This window comes from Chelon labrosus (genome assembly GCF_963514085.1).
Source record: "Chelon labrosus genome assembly, chromosome: 11".
Taxonomy (NCBI): domain Eukaryota; kingdom Metazoa; phylum Chordata; class Actinopteri; order Mugiliformes; family Mugilidae; genus Chelon; species Chelon labrosus.
In genome coordinates, this window is record NC_140344.1 from 25,684,510 (window position 1) to 25,704,616 (window position 20,107).

Below are 20,107 nucleotides of genomic sequence, written 5' to 3' on the forward strand. Positions count from 1 at the left end.
TACTTTTTACTTGCTTTACTATTACATTTACTATTTTGGTGCTGCATTGTTAGCTTGTCCACCGGTGCCTAATTCTAGCTAGCCTTTATGTAACATTTATTCTGCTATTCCCATATCGTTTTAAAACATACCTTCATTTATATGACAATTAGCTTGAGGTGACTTACATTAGCTAATGTTAACAAACAAAAAAACTGCACATTTGTAAAGATGAGCACTTGCCAACTTCATGACTCTTGAGAGCTTTGCTGCAGTATTATTTGCTTGGATGACCATTAGCTTACATTACATTAGCAAGTTTCAGCAAACAAAAACATATCTTTATGTACAATGGCGCTTGCTTACTCCATGACACTTCTGCAATTTTTACACAACATTTTAGAGATAAGCATTTTCCTGTAACTGTCAGTTGTGCTCAGCAAAATGTACACCATCTTTCGAAATAGGATTTTTATCAGTTGAATTCCTGTTTTTGTGTGAAATGCACACTTTTCCTGTGTGCGGCTGTGTGTCATATAAAGATTTAAATGACTCTGATTAATTGATGCAGGTTTGCACCAGCTCCTCTGTGAGATGGGAGCTTGTGTGCTCGCTGTATTATTCAGATGAATTTGAAAGCATGTCAAGTCAATTCCGGGGGTTTTACTAGAAATATCATGTCCTGTCCTACTATCTCAGAACTAACAGCTCCACTCGGTGGCAGGGAAAACCTCCCATCTTGGATTCAACCGGAAAGGGGGAAGGCCTCTGGGTTCACCCCTGGAATTAAGCCACAAATTTCGGGTTGGCAGTTCGGATCACTGTTCAAGTTTCTGTTTTCTAGTTTTGTTTTATTACAGGATTTATGCAACAGTTTCTGCATCTGTGTTTGGGTACTGACACATCAGATTAGCTCCCTTTGATTTATTGAGTCATTTATGGGATACGAGTTTAAAAGGTGACTACCATCTTAAAGCTGATAAAACAATACACTGGGACCAGTCTAAACTTTATAAGCCTGATATTTGCTGGTTACATTTACTTCCCAAACAACAACTGAATGACAGGTCTGAAAGTCTGCTACAAATTAAATTTTAATTTATGTCACGGGGAACTTCATGTCAGGCCGTGTTTCTGGCGCTTCAGCGAATCAAAGGATTTCGTTATGCTGTTTCATTTCAGTTTTTCCAAACGGGGGAAAACACAGAGAAAGCCTTACAGCGCAAACTCAGCAATATCTCCTCGCTTGTTCCTTGTGTCGTTTCCATTACGCAACTGGGAGAAAGACATCAGGCTGCAAATAACGCTGTCGGAGTCAGCGCAGCAAAACATGCATTATTTCTGTCATCTTCCAGATTCCACTGCACACTAAGCAGTAAATTTAAATTTAAAAAGCATCGGAAGTTGCCCGACACTTGAAACTAACTTCACGATTTTTGCAGCCATTGTTAATCTCGTGCTTTGCCTAGACTGAAGTTGGGGAAGTGGCCAAGGTCAGCACAACAGGAAGTAATCAGTCAATGTAATTTTGAGGGAATGACTCAACACCCATTAACTCTGAGAGGATATACAATGCAACGTCAAAGACGATTTTATCTTAAGATATTTTATTAATATTTTTCAATTGACAGTATCAGCCAAAAACAAACGTTGAAAATGAAAACCATGGCGATGGTACACAAGAGTTTTAATGGAACATGATGATTTCCGGAGAAACAGAGGTGGAAAAGTTGACATCAGCTCCGTCACAGATTATAAATGCGATCAATTCAAACACATCGGCCTGCAGTTTTGTTTCGACTACATATATCATATTTAATGCAAAGTTGGAAAAAGCGAGGGAATAAATTAAGCCGGGGGATAAAGATTCGGTGGTGGTCAACGGGTCATTTGTGTTGCGGTAGAGGGGTTTGGTCGGGACTTGCACGTCAGGCACAGCATGAACAGGGACGAGGTTGGAAAATGGGAGAGTTGAGAGGAAAAGTCTGAGGGTGAAAAGCTAACGGATTCAGATGGGAAAAATTTGCAGAAAATTTGAGGAGAATTTATTTCAGAGCTGCTGGGTGCTGACAGTGCACTTATCATTCATTTGGAATTCGTTGCTTTTGGGGTGGAGAGGGTTCATGAAATGACTCGGGGGGGACGAAAGGGGAGTGGGGTGTCCGGCACATGCACCTGGTATATGCTGCCACTCAGCTGGAAGTGGGTGAGGTCTCAGGAGAAGGGCGGGGCAGGCAGAGAAAACGATGATATGCAACACGAGAGGAAGAAAAGTCACACAATCGGCTCCCTGCAGAGGACGATTTCCAACTCGCCGCGGTAGAGCTTCCCTCCGTCGGACAGGCTCATGATGCTCTCCTTGTAGCCCGACAGGTTCTGCAGGTCCACCTCCTGAAAGACACACAGAGAAGTCAAAATACACATTACTAAAATTTGAAGCCTTGTGGTGAAAGTGAATAGTTTAAAGTCAAAAAGGTTCACTGGAATAAAGGAAATCTAAAGCTACTTTTCTTGTTCTTGGTTGCTTACCTACTCATTCTGTTCATGGTAGTGAATTTTAGGGACAAACTACAGATAAGAGTTGTGTTGTGCTTTTACACTGATCGGGTATAACATTATGGCCACCTTCCTAATATTGTGTAGGTCTCCCTTGTGCCGCCAAAACTCAATAACTCATCAGAGAATGGACATGGGCCTTCTGAGGGTGTCCTGTGGTGTCTGGCAACACAGTGTTGTTGGGGGGGGGGGGGGGGGGGGGGGGGGGGGCCTCTGTGGATCATCCTACAGATATGTGATCAGTTTGAGGTCTACTGAAATTGGAGGCCAGGTCAACACCTTGTGCTGTTCTTCATGTTTTTTTGAGTTGTTCCTAAACCGTTTTTGTGTGTCAGGCTGCATCCTGCTGGGGATGGCTGCTGCCGTCAAGGAGTGTCATTGCTATGGGGTGGGGGTGCCTGGTCTGGTCTAGGTGGGTGCTACATGTCTAAGTAACATCCACATGAATGAATGCCAGGTCCAAAAGCTTCCCAACAAACCACTGAATTATCATAAGATGCTCAATGTTATTTTCTTTTCCTGTCAGTGGTCATAATGTTGTGGCTGATTGGTGTATATCACCAATACATGCAGCATGTTTAGTGATACAGGCATAGCATGTAGTAAAAGTTCACCAACAGTGGTGGTTTCTTAATATGGAGCAACTTAAGTACTTAAGTCGCCCAGATGCTTACTTAAGTAGTTTACTCAACATCCAAAGCTGCTGAACTGATAAATGACAGCCATCTAGTGGTTCAGTGCAATGTGACAATGTCTAATAAGTGCTGCTGTTAATAGTAAGTGGAGCCACCACCGTGAACAAGGAGCATACTGAAATTATAGGCCAAAACGTATAACTAATACGTAGGCTTGCATGAAATATGTGGTACATACTGTGTGCTGCATGACTACCATATGCACTGCTACATTTAAAGTCTACAAAGACAGATCACAGACTCACCTTCTTGTTCTTCTGGTAGAGGTCTCGTAGCAGAGCATCCAGCTCTTGCTCATCGATGTAGCCATTCCCATCCTGGAAGACAGAAAACAAACAAATGTTTTCATTTCAGAATATTTCTGGAAGGAAAAAACGTAGATTACATCATGTACACTGTCACTATTCAACGACAGCTCAACAATGTGCTAAAGTCTGATGTTTACTCTCATTCCTTTCCAATCGCTGCAGTAGTTATGTTTGTTTTCCTTCTCTGCACTGTTGCTCAACTTCATTCAGCACTATATGGCAGGGATCGTGAATGTACCAGCCAAACGATTAAAAAAAAAAGACTTCCCATTCATAAGTCTGTGTATGCAATGTTAACATGAATCCTCTTTGCTAATTAATGAGTTACGTCTCGTGGTGGCGAGTTTGGGGCCAGAAAATCAGTCCAAACCATTCGCAAGTGGCACAAAACCGTCTAGGCTTGGTCTCAAAATGACTTCAGAGCTGAGCATCTTGCCAGTCTTTTATATATTTTTTCATTTTTACGTTCACAAAGTGAGATTGAAGTGTCCTAGATCTGGAGAATAAAGTGTGAATTCTCGAATTTTTTTCCCCTTTAAACGATGAAAGACGCCGCACTCTGCAAAGCGGCGCGACATCAGGTAACAGCCAAGTTTGTCCGAGTTGCGTGTCATCTTTCCCTTTTTTAGGCGAGTGCTTGCACAGTTTGGGGCTGCGGCACCGTGAGCCATGTTAGTGTTCAGCTGACCGGCCGCACTTTGCCCCGGCCGCGATCTCTCGGCACCAGTGACAGCAGCTGCCTGCGCTTGAGCTTCAGGGGCTGAGCTCATCACAAAATGATGAAACTAATTGCACACATGCTCCATTCGCAGACGGTGCGTACATGAATGGACTGCAGTGGCTCTTCTATAATTGAACATAGAATAGAATAGAATAGAAGCTTTATTGTCATTGTATAACAATACAACGAAATTTCGTTTGGCAGCATCTCTTGTAGCAGCTACATGTCACAAGTATAGAAGAGAAATAAAGGTATACATGTAATAAATATGAAGGTGCAGTAAAATACTATATATAAATAGTCTGTATTTACACTAGTGCAAAACTTAGTAGTCCGTTTCCTGGTGTGAGAGGTAGTGTGTGTGTTGGTTGGTTGGGGTGGGGGGTCATGGTTCCTGCAGCAGTCTTTTCACAGCCATGGGGAAGAAGCTGTGTTTAAGTCTGTTTGTGCGGGCTCGCATGACTCTGAGTCTGCCAGAGGGAAGGCTGGTGAAAAGAGAGTGTCCTGGGTGGACGGGGTCGTCACCCCGTCCTCTGTGAGGTGGAGACGGTGCACAAACTTGTGTGCCGCTTGCACCTCTTCCACCGCTTTGACTAACGTCTTTATTCTCATGTCCTGACTTCTAACTTTATTGTCAAAGATAACGAAGGCCTAGACAGCGGTGAATGGTGTGAAGGTTCATTATTGAACTTGGAAATAATAGTGTTTCAGAAACAAATCTCATCACTAGGTCTGGAAATACTCCGGACTTCATCAACGGGCTGTTTGCAGCAATTCAGCAGAGCCAGACGTAGAATACAAATGCAGAATATTCGATTGTTACCATTTCTTTTTATTCTTTTTTGATATCTATGCAAAAAGGTCTACCTCCTCATCAACTGGATGTTCAAGATACTCCAAACCTGGAGCTGCAACTATGCGTCAATGCCGATTTGCCCAGAATAGCTATAGCGAGCAAGACATGCATGCACTAACCATGCTTTCTAGCAAAGACTAGCAAAATTTCAATATAAATGTTCTTTTAAACTACTGCGGGACATAGACGCCGTAACCTACGTACATAGAAATTCCGCCAAAGACAAGTCCTACAAATGTTTGCATCTCCGAAACTCCTCAGTTAGCCTTTCTTTGATATGTTCCGTCTTTATTGATCCAAAACAATGAGTTCGAAAATGGCAGCGATGGAGAAGCAGCCGGAAATACTAAAGTGTAAACATGCTACTACCAAGCGGACCAATCACAGCTCTTGTGGTCTACGTCACCGCGGTGTATAGTTCCATTTCTGGAGAGGTGCACGTCAGTTACGGCGCTAGGGTCTGCACAGGTTTGCGTAGGGTCTGCGCTGACGCCGTAGCTACTGCATCAATTTCACGCAGAAGTCTAAACCGCCTTCTAATAAGCAATAGAATTTAAATATTGAGTTATTTCATTGCCTTTCCTGTGTATTGTGGGAATTCCTTAAACCGACACTTAACAACTGCCCAACACAGTAGCACAACAGCTATGCACGAGCACCTCAACAACTTTTCAACTATCCAACCTCAGAACAACATCAGTATTTGGACTGTTACAGCGGTCCAGGGGCTTGTGAGTTGTGGTTGTGTCCCTAACTGTTGGACCATAACTCAGCAAAGACTCAATAAAGCAGGGGTAATCATAGGGGTATGTTTCTTATTTAGTTAGCTCAAGGTTGAATCGATTCCTCAGATTGATTGATTGAAATAATATCTTAGTTGCAGCCCCAGATAATTATATATATCTAGACACTGAGTGTTATCTTCCACGCTGAGGGTGAATCCCACTTCTATAGACTTCACTGTATCAGTATTGACATACTCCCTATTCTCTAAAGGGAATGTATGCATTTGCAGAGTAAACGAGAGAACAGTTTTACTTCCTCAGAATTGAGTCAGCCTCCTTATAGCTACCTAGGTTACAGCTACTCTTTCCTCAGGCGCAAAAAAGAAAACGGCTCACAAGATATCACAAAGAAGAGAAACGATTTATTGGACGTTCGGCCTGCCGCTCCCCTCTGTCTTGTATCATGTAACTACCTGCAGTCTCTCTTCACAAATCCACCGCTAATGTGGAAAATATGGCCATTAAACGAACCACTGCTCAACCACCCTGAGCTGTTTACAAAGGGACAGGTGCACCGAGTCTAACTCATTTCCCTAGGTAGACGGGCAGCGCCCATGGGCGTTTAGACAAGAGATTTGCATATTCGCGATTCTAAGAAAAAAAGGATGCTCCTAAACAAACGGGACGTAGTCATGCAGAGCATCCAAGCATGTTCTTCTTCTCTTTCCATTTGCTACAGCAGAATATAGACAGCTGACTGAAGAATCCTTTTCAGGCTGGTTTCTCGTCCACTAGGTGTGGCTGTGTTTGTCCGCGACCATACACACTTGACTCTAGTTTTAAATTAATAATCAGAATAAACCAGAAAACCAGGAAAGACTGACCTAATAAGACGGAATTTTCAGATTGAGAGAGGCGGTGTAAATCTTTGACAATCTGTTCAATAGGAAAATACTGGCTCCTAATAATCAGGTAGACACTTGATCCAAATGTTTCTGTCTAGTTGGAATAAATCCGTTGTTTCTGAGCGTGTTTGCCCTAAGTTTTTGATGGAGATACCAGAAGAATAAATGATTTCTTAATGCAGATATGTTATCAATGGTCGAAAGGCCCAAAACAACGAGTTGTACAAGATGAACGAAGATGGAATCGGTGTGGACGGCAACACTGAAACAATGGGCCTGTCTTGGTCGATAAACTTCTTCTTCTTCTGTTATATTAAAGGCAGATCTACTTCCCAGACAGTCTTAGTCTGATCAGATCACATTTAGTTTCTGTCTCTGATCAGACCTATTTCAATTGGGCTGAAGAAAATATCGTCCATTTAAACGTAAGCGGTGTGATATACTGTTTTAACAACAGTCCTCAAGACATTTTAAATTGCTCCCATAGCTCGCATAGCTTTCATTTAATTAAATCTAATGAGGTGTCCATGTGCCGCTACTCTGCTCTGCTGCAGAATATATGGACAGAAACCTCCAGGAGCCGTCCCACAACACCTAAAGGCTAATGGAACAAAAGCTAACAAAGAATTTGTGTGTTTGAGAACCACCTACCTTGTCATAGTATGTGAAGATGGCATTGAACTCCTCAGAGGTCAACTTGACACCCTGTAAGAAATAAAAAACAAAGTTTGTCTTTAATTGCTCGACTGCAAACTGCTAAAAAGTCACAGTATGACCAATCTCAGTGTATTTCACTAGCATTAATTGTGTATAAATTATCTATTTAGTATTGCATGAGCAGCTTCGTGTTTGTTTCCTACCTGGAATTTGAGTAGGAAATTCTCCTGAACGGGGAGAAGCCTGTGGGGAGAGAAGGACTTCATTAGCGGACACAATAGCCGTTAAATTATTCAGGCTGCTTGACGTTGAATGAACGTCGGCAGGCCGATGCGTTTCAACATTAATACGGAGAACGGAAGCAGGTAAAACTGCACATTACCTCGCCATCTCTGACAGGCCCAACTTCCCATCTCCATTCAGATCAAACATCCTGAGCTACAAAGCAGAGTGGAGATAGAGAGAAACTGAAAAGACCATTTTCTTTTCTTTTCTTTTTTTTTTATTATATACTCATTCTGTCAGAACGAAGGCGAATGTGGCCCATGAATTTCACAGACTCAAAAACAGAATGGGCAGTTGTAAATGTTCAGACTTTATTTCATATACAAGGCTTTTTTCTTTTCTTTTACGCGGTTCTGATGACCTGTAAAGGGACTGGTCCATAAACCATGCTTCAACCATTTCGGCCCGCTTCTATAAAAGATGAACTTTTACAGAGTAATAACCCAGAGGAAAAGAGAGTTACAATGGGACTTTGTTAAACTTTAAATTTCCCTCAAAGAAAAGCCAAAGATGGCCAGCTATGAAGAACTGCAATGATTAGTCGATTTACATATGGACGTTCACAATGGAAGAGATTAGCAGGAATGAAATTCAACCAGTTGTAGCGTAGATAGGCTAAAAAAATCTTTAGTCTCAACTTTGTGGGGACAATCAATAGGAGCGTCTCGTACGGTTCAGTTCCCCAAACGTTCACCACAAGGAAACACCACTTAGGACTACCCACCACCAAGTTCACCATGGTGATGGCAGGTTAGGAGCGTCATGTGAATCCACATTGAGAGTCTGTGTTTTCTTTCCAAAGAGATTGTGGTGATGGCTGGAAGAGCTAGCTCTATCTTCTTTTTTTATGTTCTGCTTGTTTCACTCGGAAACATTTGGGGTGGGAATGTTAAAAGGGGGTTATCTGGGCAACCAACTGGAGCGACCAACTATCAGCTACAAAGCAATGGACTAGCAAATTTCTTATATGTGGACATGGCTTAAAGCGATTTGGTCCAGCAGTCACTTCCATTGGTTGTCACCTCAAAGTTGGTCCTCACCACTTCCTTTTGCATCACCAAAGGTTTTTTTTTTTTCTGTCATCACTACAACTAGCTGAATTTCATCATGATTCCCTGGTCTCTTTTATGTCCATAGCATATGTCACTCCTGTAAATATGGGCTGCAAACTCGCAACCTACAGGAAATGATGGGTCACAACCACAGAGAAGCATGACGCTGCCACCACTATCGTGACAGACCTTTGAGGGCCGCTAGACCAGATGAACATTAGACTTAGACCTTTTGTCACGACTGCATATGGCTCTTAGTTCACGAGTCTTACTATGGTCTGTGTGTACTCCTGCAGCTTCTGGTCATCGTAGTGTCTGTTAGCTTTCTCCAGCAGGTCTGACAGGAAGCCCTGCGGACAGAGACGTGAAATACTCAAGATTAGAAAAGTGTTTCTGCCTGATCATCAATTACAAATGAGGCAGGACGAGTACGGTGAATACAGGAGGTAAAATATGTAGATGAAGCCTCGAAACTACCACAAAAGGTTCTTAGATCTTAGTATAGAATCTACAATTCAACCATATTATGAAATTGACTTTTAATGTGATATAAAACAGCTTCCTCACAAGCTTAAGATGAATAAAATGAAATGCAAAATTAAGGATGTGTTAAAAAAGGAAAGAGAAATTAGATAAAAAGGAGGATAAGAAGACAGAACGTAAAGATATAATGTAAAAAATAAGGATAGTGATAGTTTTATGGTAATTAATGAGTTTATCTTGTGCTTGTTTGTAGAATATCCCAATAAAATTGTAACTACAGTAAATGTAGGCCATTAAACAGTACATTTTTTTTTTCTGAAATTCAGAAATAAAGGTACATTACATTAACACGTACTATATCTCTCGCGTGCTACTTGAGTCGATATTTTCCGCGTCTGCTCGCAATTATGCGGCGAGACACAAGTCTGCTGCCGGGAGATCTCATCTGTAATTTTCCATTGCTTTCAAACAGCCACACCTGAGTATCTCCTCTCCACCTGGTCAGCTGGAAGAAATGCGAATCCCACAACAACCCTGAGCAGCCTAATCTGTACGTAACACGTGACCCACTCAGCCCATTAACGCTGTCGGCTCCCCAGAGTGTGGGAGTGCTTTTTTCTCTTTATATAATTTGAGACAACATTTCCAAGAGGTGTTGAAGTGAATAACATTTGAGAAAACGCCCTTGCATCTGAATCCTCACCTGACGAAAAAAACAGGCGAGGTCATTGGGGATTTTCTTGTGGAGCAGCCACTTTACCCTCCAGTGTCAAAGCTGCTACCTGGCCTGACTCTCCCTTATGCTCACACATGTATATAAAATAAAATGAAATAAAACACAAATCTCAGTGCCGAATGTTTAAAAATGACCTGTGGGAGATTTAAAGGAATGTTTGCTGTAATAGTGGAAAAAATACTCTCTTTATATTAAATATGTAAGTAAATCTTAAAGGTGTTGCAGTGTAAGTAAAAATAGTAAATATACTTATCTGCTTTATTGTAAAGCCTTAAAGAGGCAATCTCAAAGATTTTTATTTAAATACACTGGCGTCTGAAACCATATTTATACAATACATCTGCATAACTGGATGTCACAGGTTCGCATTAAAGGCGTTTAATTTGAAAAACGCACACTGACTTTTATTATGAAGTAGGAAATGCAATTTTTTTTTCAGTCAGCTTAACACATCGCAGACACATGTTTTGTCTGGGAGTAATGAAACGAGAAGGGGCAGCCACAATGAGCTGTTAGATGAAGGGCTGCAGGCTGAATACCTCCAACTTCTCGGAGAGGTAAACAACTCCTTTTAACTGTGTCCTGCTGTTTGCAAACTCCTACCAGGAGCAGGATAAACTCGGATCACAGCTGCTAGAAAAAATGGCGGATGAGTACCAATTATTGTCCGACTTTTGTTACGCTGAAGTCGGCGACGTGATATTATTAATCTGTATTTGCCGTTACCACCAGCTACAGGTGTCACCAAATCAACCTGGACTAAAACCTTTGAGATTGCAACTTAAAATCAAGTATTTTTATGCTAAATATAAAGCTAGCGCTAAAAGCCAGTTAGCATAGCTTAGCTCCAGGACAGGAAACTGGCCTAACAGAGCTAACAGTACCTTTAAATCTCAGTAATTAACATGTTAAAATATTTTAAATATGTTTTTGAAATAGAGTTACGTGCTCAGACTATTTCATCACTGGACATGCTGCCTATGCTATGCTAAACTAAGCTAAGCTAATCATTTCCTGGCTTTAACTTCACGTTGAGTGTTTTGTTCATCTAACGCTCAGCTAGAAAGCAAATATCCAAACATCAAATTATTTTCTCATTTAAAAAAATGACAAAAAAAGAAAGTAAAGTGTAGTTTAAGTTAAAATCTTTCTTCTTTTTTTATTGGTGCAAACAATGACAAATTAAGACACTTAAAATGTCAGTAAAAGGTTTACAGATTACAGATTATTGTAATATATGGTCTTCTCAGCTCCTACAATCTTGGTTATTACACTTTGGGATTGTTGTTGTTCTGTTAATGAGTATGTGTGTTGATGTGCAAGGGAGGGGAAAGAGAAAAAAAGGACATAAAATAAGAATAAACATGACAAATTAAGCAGATGAATGAATAAATAAAAGGTGCTTGTGATATTTGTAAATTCGTCATTGGGTGGTCTGAGTTTGACGTGTCGCTGGGTATGATGCTTATTTACCTTCAGTTCATTCGCCTCGATGTAGCCACTGCGATCTGTGTCATATCGCCGCCATGCCTGAAAGAAATCAACAAAAAGAAGAAAAGAAATTGGATTTTCCTCTTACACCGAGGCGCGAGGAAGCACAAAGCACACTGATTTACATTTCTTCCCCGTTCACAAATCCTCTCTGATCGACCGTCCGGCTTTGCTCTTTAACTGCGCCAAAGGTTTGACTTTTTCTCTGGCGCAGAGCGGAAACCGTTGCAGAGGGGACGACCACAGGAGCCCCGGCCCGTCGCTGTAATCACACGGTTTCCAATACAATCCCATTCGCCCACGAACAGAGCAGAGGGGCGACGGAGAGCGACGAGAGACGGAGAGAAAGTCATTTTAATAAATGTTTTAATCTAGCAGCTGTCCCTATCCAAAGAAGGCCTCCTTATCAAAGATGGATGGCCCTTCCCCCTTCTCCTTCGTCCTCCCCTCTACTCCCTCTCGCCTCCTCTGGGCTCTGCAGAGAGGAGCTACAGTGGTGTTATCTATTATATATGGCTCTGAAAATAGAAGGTTCTGCTTCCTCATTCTAACCCCTTAAAAACCTTCTGTGCCCACTTCTTCCCTCCTTCCCCGCGCCCCTCGACAAAGACTGATTAATCCCCCTCTCCTGTTTTATGTCCTCCAACTCTGGATCTCAACTCCCCATCGACATTTCATTTACGTCTTCTCCCGTCCCGCTTTCTCTCATTTGCCCTTTGTATCCGTCCCCCGTTCGCTTTCATCCCTCGTCCTTCTCCTCGTTTCCTTCCTTCTCCGTGTGACAACAGGAGACACGGACAGCCTCTTCCCCACGTGTAATTGGTTTCTAATTGGCTCCATTCTTTCTCTGCCGCAGATCTAACACGAGATCTGCCGTCTTCTTTCTCTTCTCCTTATCTTCCGGAGGTATTTTGAGGAATAAATGATGTCCATTTGCGACTATAGCTTTCGACACTCGTCCTGCTCTGCAGAGAGCTTTTTGTTACTCTTCCAGTCATTCATTATTCAAAATTCACAGCAGCACTTCGGCTTCAGAAATTTTCATATATAAATGGTTTCTGCAGCAGAACGAAACAGCGAACAGTCTTACGTTCTGCGAGGTTAATTTTGAGCATCTTCACTGTCCACTTGACCACTTGAGAATATCTCAAGCATTCTTATTTTTGTTGTTTTCTATGGTTAATGACGTCTTCCTTTTTGATTCCATGTGTGTTAACTGCTTTTAGCTAACTCTGACTGTATATAAGGATTGATGAACACCACATTGAGATTCAAAACGGCTCTTCAGGAAACCTACTGGTGGCGTCAAGAGCTGTTTTGAAGCTCAATGTGGTGTCTCTGACGGTCGCCATCTTGACATTGCGGTGACTCAAAGCAGTAACTTCCTTAATTATGTAATACATAAAGTCTTGATATAATCTAAATGAGTTGTGTTACATAAAAATTCACCTACAGTTGTCATGAATGGAGAAATTTGCTATATGGACCTGGACCACAGCTATTTTTTGCACCAGGCTCCTGCAGAGTTGGAAAATTTATCGGGTGTTGACTCACTTTTGTAGCCAGCCTCAAGTGGCCAATTGAGGAACTGCAGTTTTTGTCGCTTCCACGTTTTTTTCCCGCTTGGTTTCTAGCTAGCCTCAGTAAAGCTGGTTTAAATTTTGGTTATAGTAGATGTTTGATAATGATTTTCACATGTTTTCTGCATGTCAAAGTTCATGCAAAATTGCCTTTTCAGAGGCCACTAGGGGGCGCCAACATTAGAAATTCTCTTAAGTCTTAGCTCCTCTGCAAAGCTCTTCAATTTACACTTACCCATAACAATTCAGAGCGACATTTAAAAGCATCTTTTAGTGCCATTTACAGACGTGAGTAATTAGCACTGACTGCTTTCTGTGCTCAAAATGCCAAAGCTAATGGGTCCTCTCAACCCACACTTGTATTTTGCACTAGTCACCCCTCTATTTATTTAATTGTCCTGTCGCTGTTTGTGACAGATATACAGTCACTTGATTTGTAATGTAAGACGTGCATCTGAGGGCAGCAGTGTGTGTGTTTTGTTCCAGACGACTCCAGTTTAATTCACTAATTGGTACACCTTCAACCATCCAGCGGGAATTAATGCATGAAATTAGCTGGTGGGCAGAGAACATGCAGGCTGTCGACCCTCCACGGTTGACTGACTCAGGTCGGTAATGTATGGTTGGTTGGAGTACAAAAGCCCTGGCTAAAGACATTTCCTAGCAAACACGGAGCTTTTGTATAAAAAGTCCAAAGGAACTGATCAAATGACCAAGTTCACCAGAAGGAACAGCAGCTTTGTGTAAGAAAAAAAAACAAAAAAAAAACACTCTTACCGCCATAAACTCAGCGCTGGAGCTGACGAACTGTCTGAAGCAGAGCAAGAAGTTCTCTTCAGTTGGAAGGATCTGGGCCAGCTAGAGAGAGGAATGACAGGAAAATAGGACTGGTGAGAAGACTAAATGGTGGAGTTGATCTGCTGGGAGATGGAGAAAGATGGAGACTGTGGAGCTTTTTGTCTGCGAGGCCTCAAACGAGCAACTTGGCATAAATAATGGAGAGCCATAGCCTCACAAGCCCGATTATGCCCATGTTCGGAATATTTATTAAAAATCTTGGTTTTGGATGTTCAGACTTGCTAGATGTTCACCCACGCCTTGAACTGAAAACTCATTTGCAGATTTTCCATTCCAGCAGCGGGGTATTGATATTGCAGAAGCCCTCCTTCTCGCATCTTTTTCAAATCACACACTAAAATTGAGGGAAAGCAATATCCCAAACTGATGCTCTTTAGAGACCATCATGAAACACTGCATTTATGCAATTGATCGTATTATTGATCGGGCTTCTGCAGCCGCTCACTTGTACTGCGTTTTTGGCTGTGTGTATTATCTCGGCTTTCACTATCACAGAGTTTCTCACCACCCGCTGGAGAGTAGAACACCTCAATCTTTTTCTTCAGTCAGTTTTGTGCCTGAGCAACATTTCAGTGACTGATGCTCATCAAAAATCCTAAAAGAAAGTCATGGCAGCAACTCAAATGGAAGAAGACTTCATTTGAATGATTCCATTGTAAGAGAAAATTTACCGAATGTTTCCTTTTCTTCTATAAGCTAAAGAGATGGTTAGACATTTTGGATATTCAATTCCTAGAACTGAAGCTAGAGGTAATAGCCAGTTATCTTCACAAAAATATTGGAAACTAGCCTGGCAATATAAAAATAAAACTAACCTATGAACACTGAGGGTTGTGAACTGCTCAGTTTTGAATTCTGTGTCTAGACTACAAAGTGAAAGTTAAAACCATGTTTGGTCTAGTTTCTGGTCTTTATGCTAAGCTAAGCTGAATGGCTGCTTGCTGTTTATGTGTCATATCTGCAGAACAGTTGTGATATTAATCTCGGTATCTCACTCTGGTCAAGAAAGTGAAAAGGCATATTTCTTAAAATGCCCAAATAAAGTTTGGTAGAAACTAGTTGTTCCCCTGTTTCCAGTCTCTATGCTAAGCTAATCTAACCGTCTGCTTTTTGTTTATGTTTCATATTTCCTGAACAAATATTAGAGTAATGTTAAAAATCTCATCTCAGTCTTGGCAAGAAAGTGAAAATGAAAAACTGGGGTTTAATGGAGGCTAGCTGTTCCCCTATTTCCAGTCTTTATGCTAAGCTAACTGGCTGCTTGCTGTATATGATTCATATTAACAAAACTGATATGAGTGATATTAATCTCACTATGTGAAAACAGATCCTCTGGAAGTCTCTAAAGATTTCATGGAGGCCAGCTGTTCCCCCTTTGTCAGTTTATGCTAAGCTAACCTAGCCAGTCGCTTGAAGTAGTTGTATAACAGATATGTTACTGATATTAATCATCTCATCTCACTCTTGGCAAGGAAGTGAGAGCTCCTTTCCAAAAATGTCAAATTAGGGCTTGATGAGTGCTAGATGGCCTCTTGTTTCCAGTCTTTATGCTAAGCTAAGCTAACTAGATGCAGGCTGCTTCTGTGAGCATGGTATCAATCTTCTCCTGTAAATTTTGTCAGGAAAACAAACTACTAATTTCCACAAATGCCAAAACAAAGATTTCCGAGGCCTTACCTCTGACATCTCAATTCGTCCATCTTTGTTCTTGTCGAACTTCTGCATGAACTCCTTCATCTTTTCTCTGAATGTGGGGTTTGTAGGGTCCTGCAAAGCATTTGTGTTGAGCATAAGTAAAAAAAAAAACGACTGGTCAGTTTATGGAACTGTGATTTAATCCCCAAGTCCCTGAACTCACCACCCCTGCTCCTCTCCGGGCCGTCTCCAACTCCCTGAAGAAGTTCTCCAGCTCCTTCCCCTCGATGTAGCCATTGCCTGGGAGATGGATAAACCATAACTGCATGGTACTGCAACATGACAAAAGTCGGTATTGCTGACATGCAAAAACCTCGTAAACCCAGATGTGGTCACTGTGTCACGGTGTCAAACAGATCCCATGACGGCTCTAGTATTGATTCAAACATGAGCCTTTTACCAGTGACTTCCTTCCTCCACCTCTGATAGATTCCACTATTGACAACGCAAGCTGATCACTCCTCAAACACTGTGTTTGCAGGGTACAACCCCAGGAGATGTTATATATGGAAATGATAAAGCTTTTCTTGTATTTTCAAGGTGATGATCCACAGGCAGCTCCTTTTACTCCGCAGAAATCAATATGGCATTGAGTGGGAACTTTGGCAAATAGGATGAATCAATATAGATAATATAGGTGTAGAGTGATAAATTATATGGGTAATTTCGACCTGAATTTGCTTTTTTAAGATGACCTCAAGTGCGAAAGATAATTTGAAACTTCTACAGTTCTTCAGAAAATGTCTTATTTGACTGTAACTCAGTCACTTTGACAAGTTGTGCTTCGTTTTTGTCACACTTCTTGGATTCTGTCGCGACAAAGTAATCTGCAGGTTGATTTTCTTCCTCTCTCGTCTTATTTTCTTCTTTTTTTCCTCGGTGGTCCGTTGCCCTGACGGTGCCTATTCCGAGGACAAATGAGGGTGCCTGCTTCACCCAGGTAGTGTGTGAACCTGTGCCAATAGTCTATCAACAAGCTTGGTGAATGGCTGGACAGATGGCTCCAAACGATGCGACTAGCTGCTTCAATAAAACCCTGGAAGGCAGAGCTGCCTCATTAAACACTAACAAAGATTATTATGCCATCCTCTTCCTCTCCTCTCGCTCTAACTCGCCGTCTCTCTCTCTCTGTCATCTTGGATCTAACTCCTTCTCTCCATCTAACCAACATCTTAGCGTCTTTGTTCTATCCATGGTAATGTTTTCCGTGTGTGTGTATGTGTGTGTGTGTGTGTGTGTGCGCGCTCACATGCCTTCCCTTAGTGATGTTATCAAAACTCATGAATACAAACTCTGCGCTTTCAATAAGTGGGACAGCGAAATGCCTCGCTGCCGCCGAGCCTCCCTCCTGTGGGTCTTATTGACATTTAGCACTCCGGAGAGAAACGGCCTGCTTGATAATTAAACAGAGTTAGATGTGATTAACTACAAGGCGGACGGCATGAAATGACAATAAAAATAGATCCGTGAATAGATTATCCCGAGGCGCTGTCGCATGTTCGATGACTGCAGCCATGGATCCGCGCAGAACTATTATTTATTCGTGCAAGGGAGCATCTGCCGGCGGTTGAACCTCAGCCTTTAAACCGCAGCAGTATGTTGAAGGAGTCGCATCATTAAATCATTAAATGGTGTATGTGCTGCGGCCGAGTGCATAGTCTTAGAGTGTGCAGATGTAAAAAAAACAAACAAACAATGAAAATCACTGCCAGCAGCTTCATTTTATGGCTCATTTCAACTCATGCCCAGACCTTTGTATTTAAATGTCAAATAACTACTTTTATGCATCACATATCATGTGAGCGCTCATATCAGCTCCCTTTCATATATGTTCTCTGCACAAGCTCTTAAGGCGTGCACCAGAGAGCAGGATAAATGGTTCACGAATACCACTCTTGGCCCAAATATGCACTCTTTGGGAGGATACTGCGCCATTCGTGAAGCCTGAAGGCCAACCCAACACAGGAAAACTCTCAAAGTGAGCAGTTGTGCCCACTAAGTGCATGTTTAAAGCCTGTATGTATATATAAATATATATATATATATATATATATAATGTGCATTTGCCTTTCAAAGGAGAGTGCAGCCCTGTCTATTCAAATATTTTGTGTTGAGATCACAGCTGGGTCAATTCAAGAGGCAGATTTTGCTTATAGTGTTGCACATTTCCATATCCAGGTCAAATAAAAAAAATAACTGACAGCACAAATGATCTATAATTAGCAAAAAAAAAGAAAAAAAGAAAAGGAAGTGCAGTGTTTTTCAGCTTTGAAGTGACAAGATGAGCAGCAAGAGACGCCATCCAGATGCGAGTTGATTCTGGTGCTGCATGGGCCGACAGACAGGGGAGTATGTGGTTTCGTCTCTGGGCTCATCGCCTTTTTTTTTTAAATCTGCAACCCGGAGATGTTTACTGAATCCGAGCAAACAAATCAGCCCTCCTTTTTTTTTTTTTTTTTTTTTTTTTTTTTTTCCATTCTGGCCCAACCAGAAGACGCTCCCAGCAATTGAGGCAAGAAATCAAGCGCTGTAGCCAAATCTGTTGGATGCCATTTGATTTGCAAAGTGGCTCGCTGCAAAGCTCCGTATGTAAAATACCTCAAACACCTGTGATGGGGCTCGGGATCCGTGCCGTCGAGTAAAAGCCAAATAATAATAATAAAACTTCATCCTCATATCAGCTCATGCGGAGAAACTCAGCTGCTGAAGCCCCCACCACCACCACCACCTCCATCTCCACCTCCCCTACCACACCCGACTCCTCAATCCGCCCTGATTTCCCCGTGGGGTACGTTTCAGCGTGTGTGCAAGGCGTCAGAGCAGATCACGCTGACAGTGAATTCCCAGGAGCGTGTGTGTAAAACAAATAGGTGCAACCCGCTTGTCTCGTCTGCAGGTGCGTGTGTGTTTTCGACGCCTCAAGCAAGTCGAACGAACAAACAGGACTGAAGACGTGGCTTTTATTGATGGCCAGTTTTGCAGGAGTCCCAGTCATCACAGAGATTTAAGAAGATATGAGTGAACTCATTTCCAAAGAGGCGGTGAACAGTTTGTGCCATTTCCCACTCATCTGGCGCACCTGAAGGCTTCGCGGAGCCCCTTAAACTTTAATTTTAATCGAGCAGTTCAATAAGAGGTTAAAAATAAAAATGTTTTCCCCTCCTTCAGATTGAATTAAACGCTGTCAGTCTGCAGACCTTCAAATAAGATGAAACTTTCACTACATTTGGATGGATTCGCAGCCAAAAAGCAACTTGTCATGCACACAGATATTTGCAGATTGGGGAAGAAAGACTGAACTGACTGAGACCAGAAAGCTAAGACGCAGAGAACAGAGGCGGAGATGGAGGTTTGCTGAGAAAACGTCTGAATAAATCCATAAAGAGCACCACCACCCCCTGAACTTAACGCACGACACAAACCTTATAATAACTGGAAACAGTTGAATTACTCCAGCATGCAAACCGTCAATGATTATAGATTAATCAATCCACAGAAAGAGCAAATTCAATGGAACATTGATTTCGATTCTTTGGCTGAGAGTGAGCAATAAAATGGGAAATATCAAAGCGTACTTTATGTGCCATGAGATGAGATGAGTGGAGAGGAGGAGAGGAGCGGCGCGCACTGGACCACCGTGCGCTCATAAAGCTTAACAGGCAGAGGGATGGAGCTGCAATCCAGCTCTGCCGCGCTTTAATCACTCTTTCATATCGATTTATACAGTTTACCCATCATTTATTCTAACATATCAACGAGTAAAATGAAATCACTGTGTGTTTTTTGGGAGCATTTTGTCTTTTTTTAATGTAATAACCTCACCGGGAATGCGTCAGAAAGTTTCTTCCTGGTAAAAGATCATGCTGTGAAATCAATCTATCCGTCAGGGAGCCGATAGAGATGAAGACAATCAACGCTGATGCACAAAAGACCTGATGCAAACATGACTTTATGCTGCACAATTTTAAATTTCCCAAAGTCCCGATGTACAGTAATACTCCAAGATGGAAATCCTTCTCTTTGATATTATAGTCTGTCATTCTAGCCTTGACAATGGCTAGAATGCGTTATTTTAAGTGCGCTTTTCAATATGTTTCCTTATGTTTCCCCATGTATTGTGGTTCTATTCTAAATCCAGTGTATCCAGTTAATTAATATTTCACTAATTTTCAGTTTAAATCAACTTTTACGCAGAACAGCAACATAAAAAAACTCTTACCGTCAGCGTCGAAATGTTTCCAAATGTCAAGGAACTGGGACGCGGTGACCTCGGCCAGGTGCAGGTGAGGAGGCTGCTGTGCTTTGTTTGCCATGGTGCTCTCGGTGGCGGATGCTGCTGCTGCTGCTGCTGCTGCTGCTGCTGCTGCAGGACAGTCGACAGGCAGAGGGAGAGAAGACAAGAAAATCCGAGACTAACTTTTTTCTTTCTGTGCCTCCTTGCGCAAACACACCCCACACTGTGGCCCCTGCGCGCCGCCCGCCGCTTTTTAACCGCGGCGCAGGGGCGGCAGGGACGCTGCACCGC

The 20,107-nt window shown here is 42.1% G+C and overlaps 1 protein-coding gene across 2 annotated transcripts; it reads right to left on the minus strand.

Annotated features, from left to right (window-relative positions):
• Positions 1 to 2,238: 2,238 nt before the first annotated feature.
• On the minus strand, positions 2,239 to 19,940 carry calb2a (calbindin 2a; the record flags this gene model as incomplete). Of its 2 annotated transcripts, none has more annotated exons than XM_084554591.1 (11): positions 19,802 to 19,940; positions 15,746 to 15,822; positions 15,565 to 15,654; positions 13,807 to 13,887; positions 11,432 to 11,488; positions 9,012 to 9,089; positions 7,785 to 7,840; positions 7,606 to 7,645; positions 7,397 to 7,450; positions 3,476 to 3,547; positions 2,239 to 2,370 (listed from the first exon to the last, which is right to left on the minus strand). In XM_084554591.1, exons 1-11 carry the CDS (start codon positions 19,893 to 19,895, stop codon positions 2,254 to 2,256), a joined length of 816 nt encoding a protein of 271 aa, XP_084410717.1. In that variant the 5' UTR covers positions 19,896 to 19,940. The 2 variants fall into 2 exon arrangements, with proteins under 2 accessions (XP_084410717.1, XP_084410718.1); XM_084554592.1 differs by having other exon boundaries at positions 2,254 to 2,370; positions 3,488 to 3,547.
• Between the last annotated feature and the right edge of the window lie 167 nt (positions 19,941 to 20,107).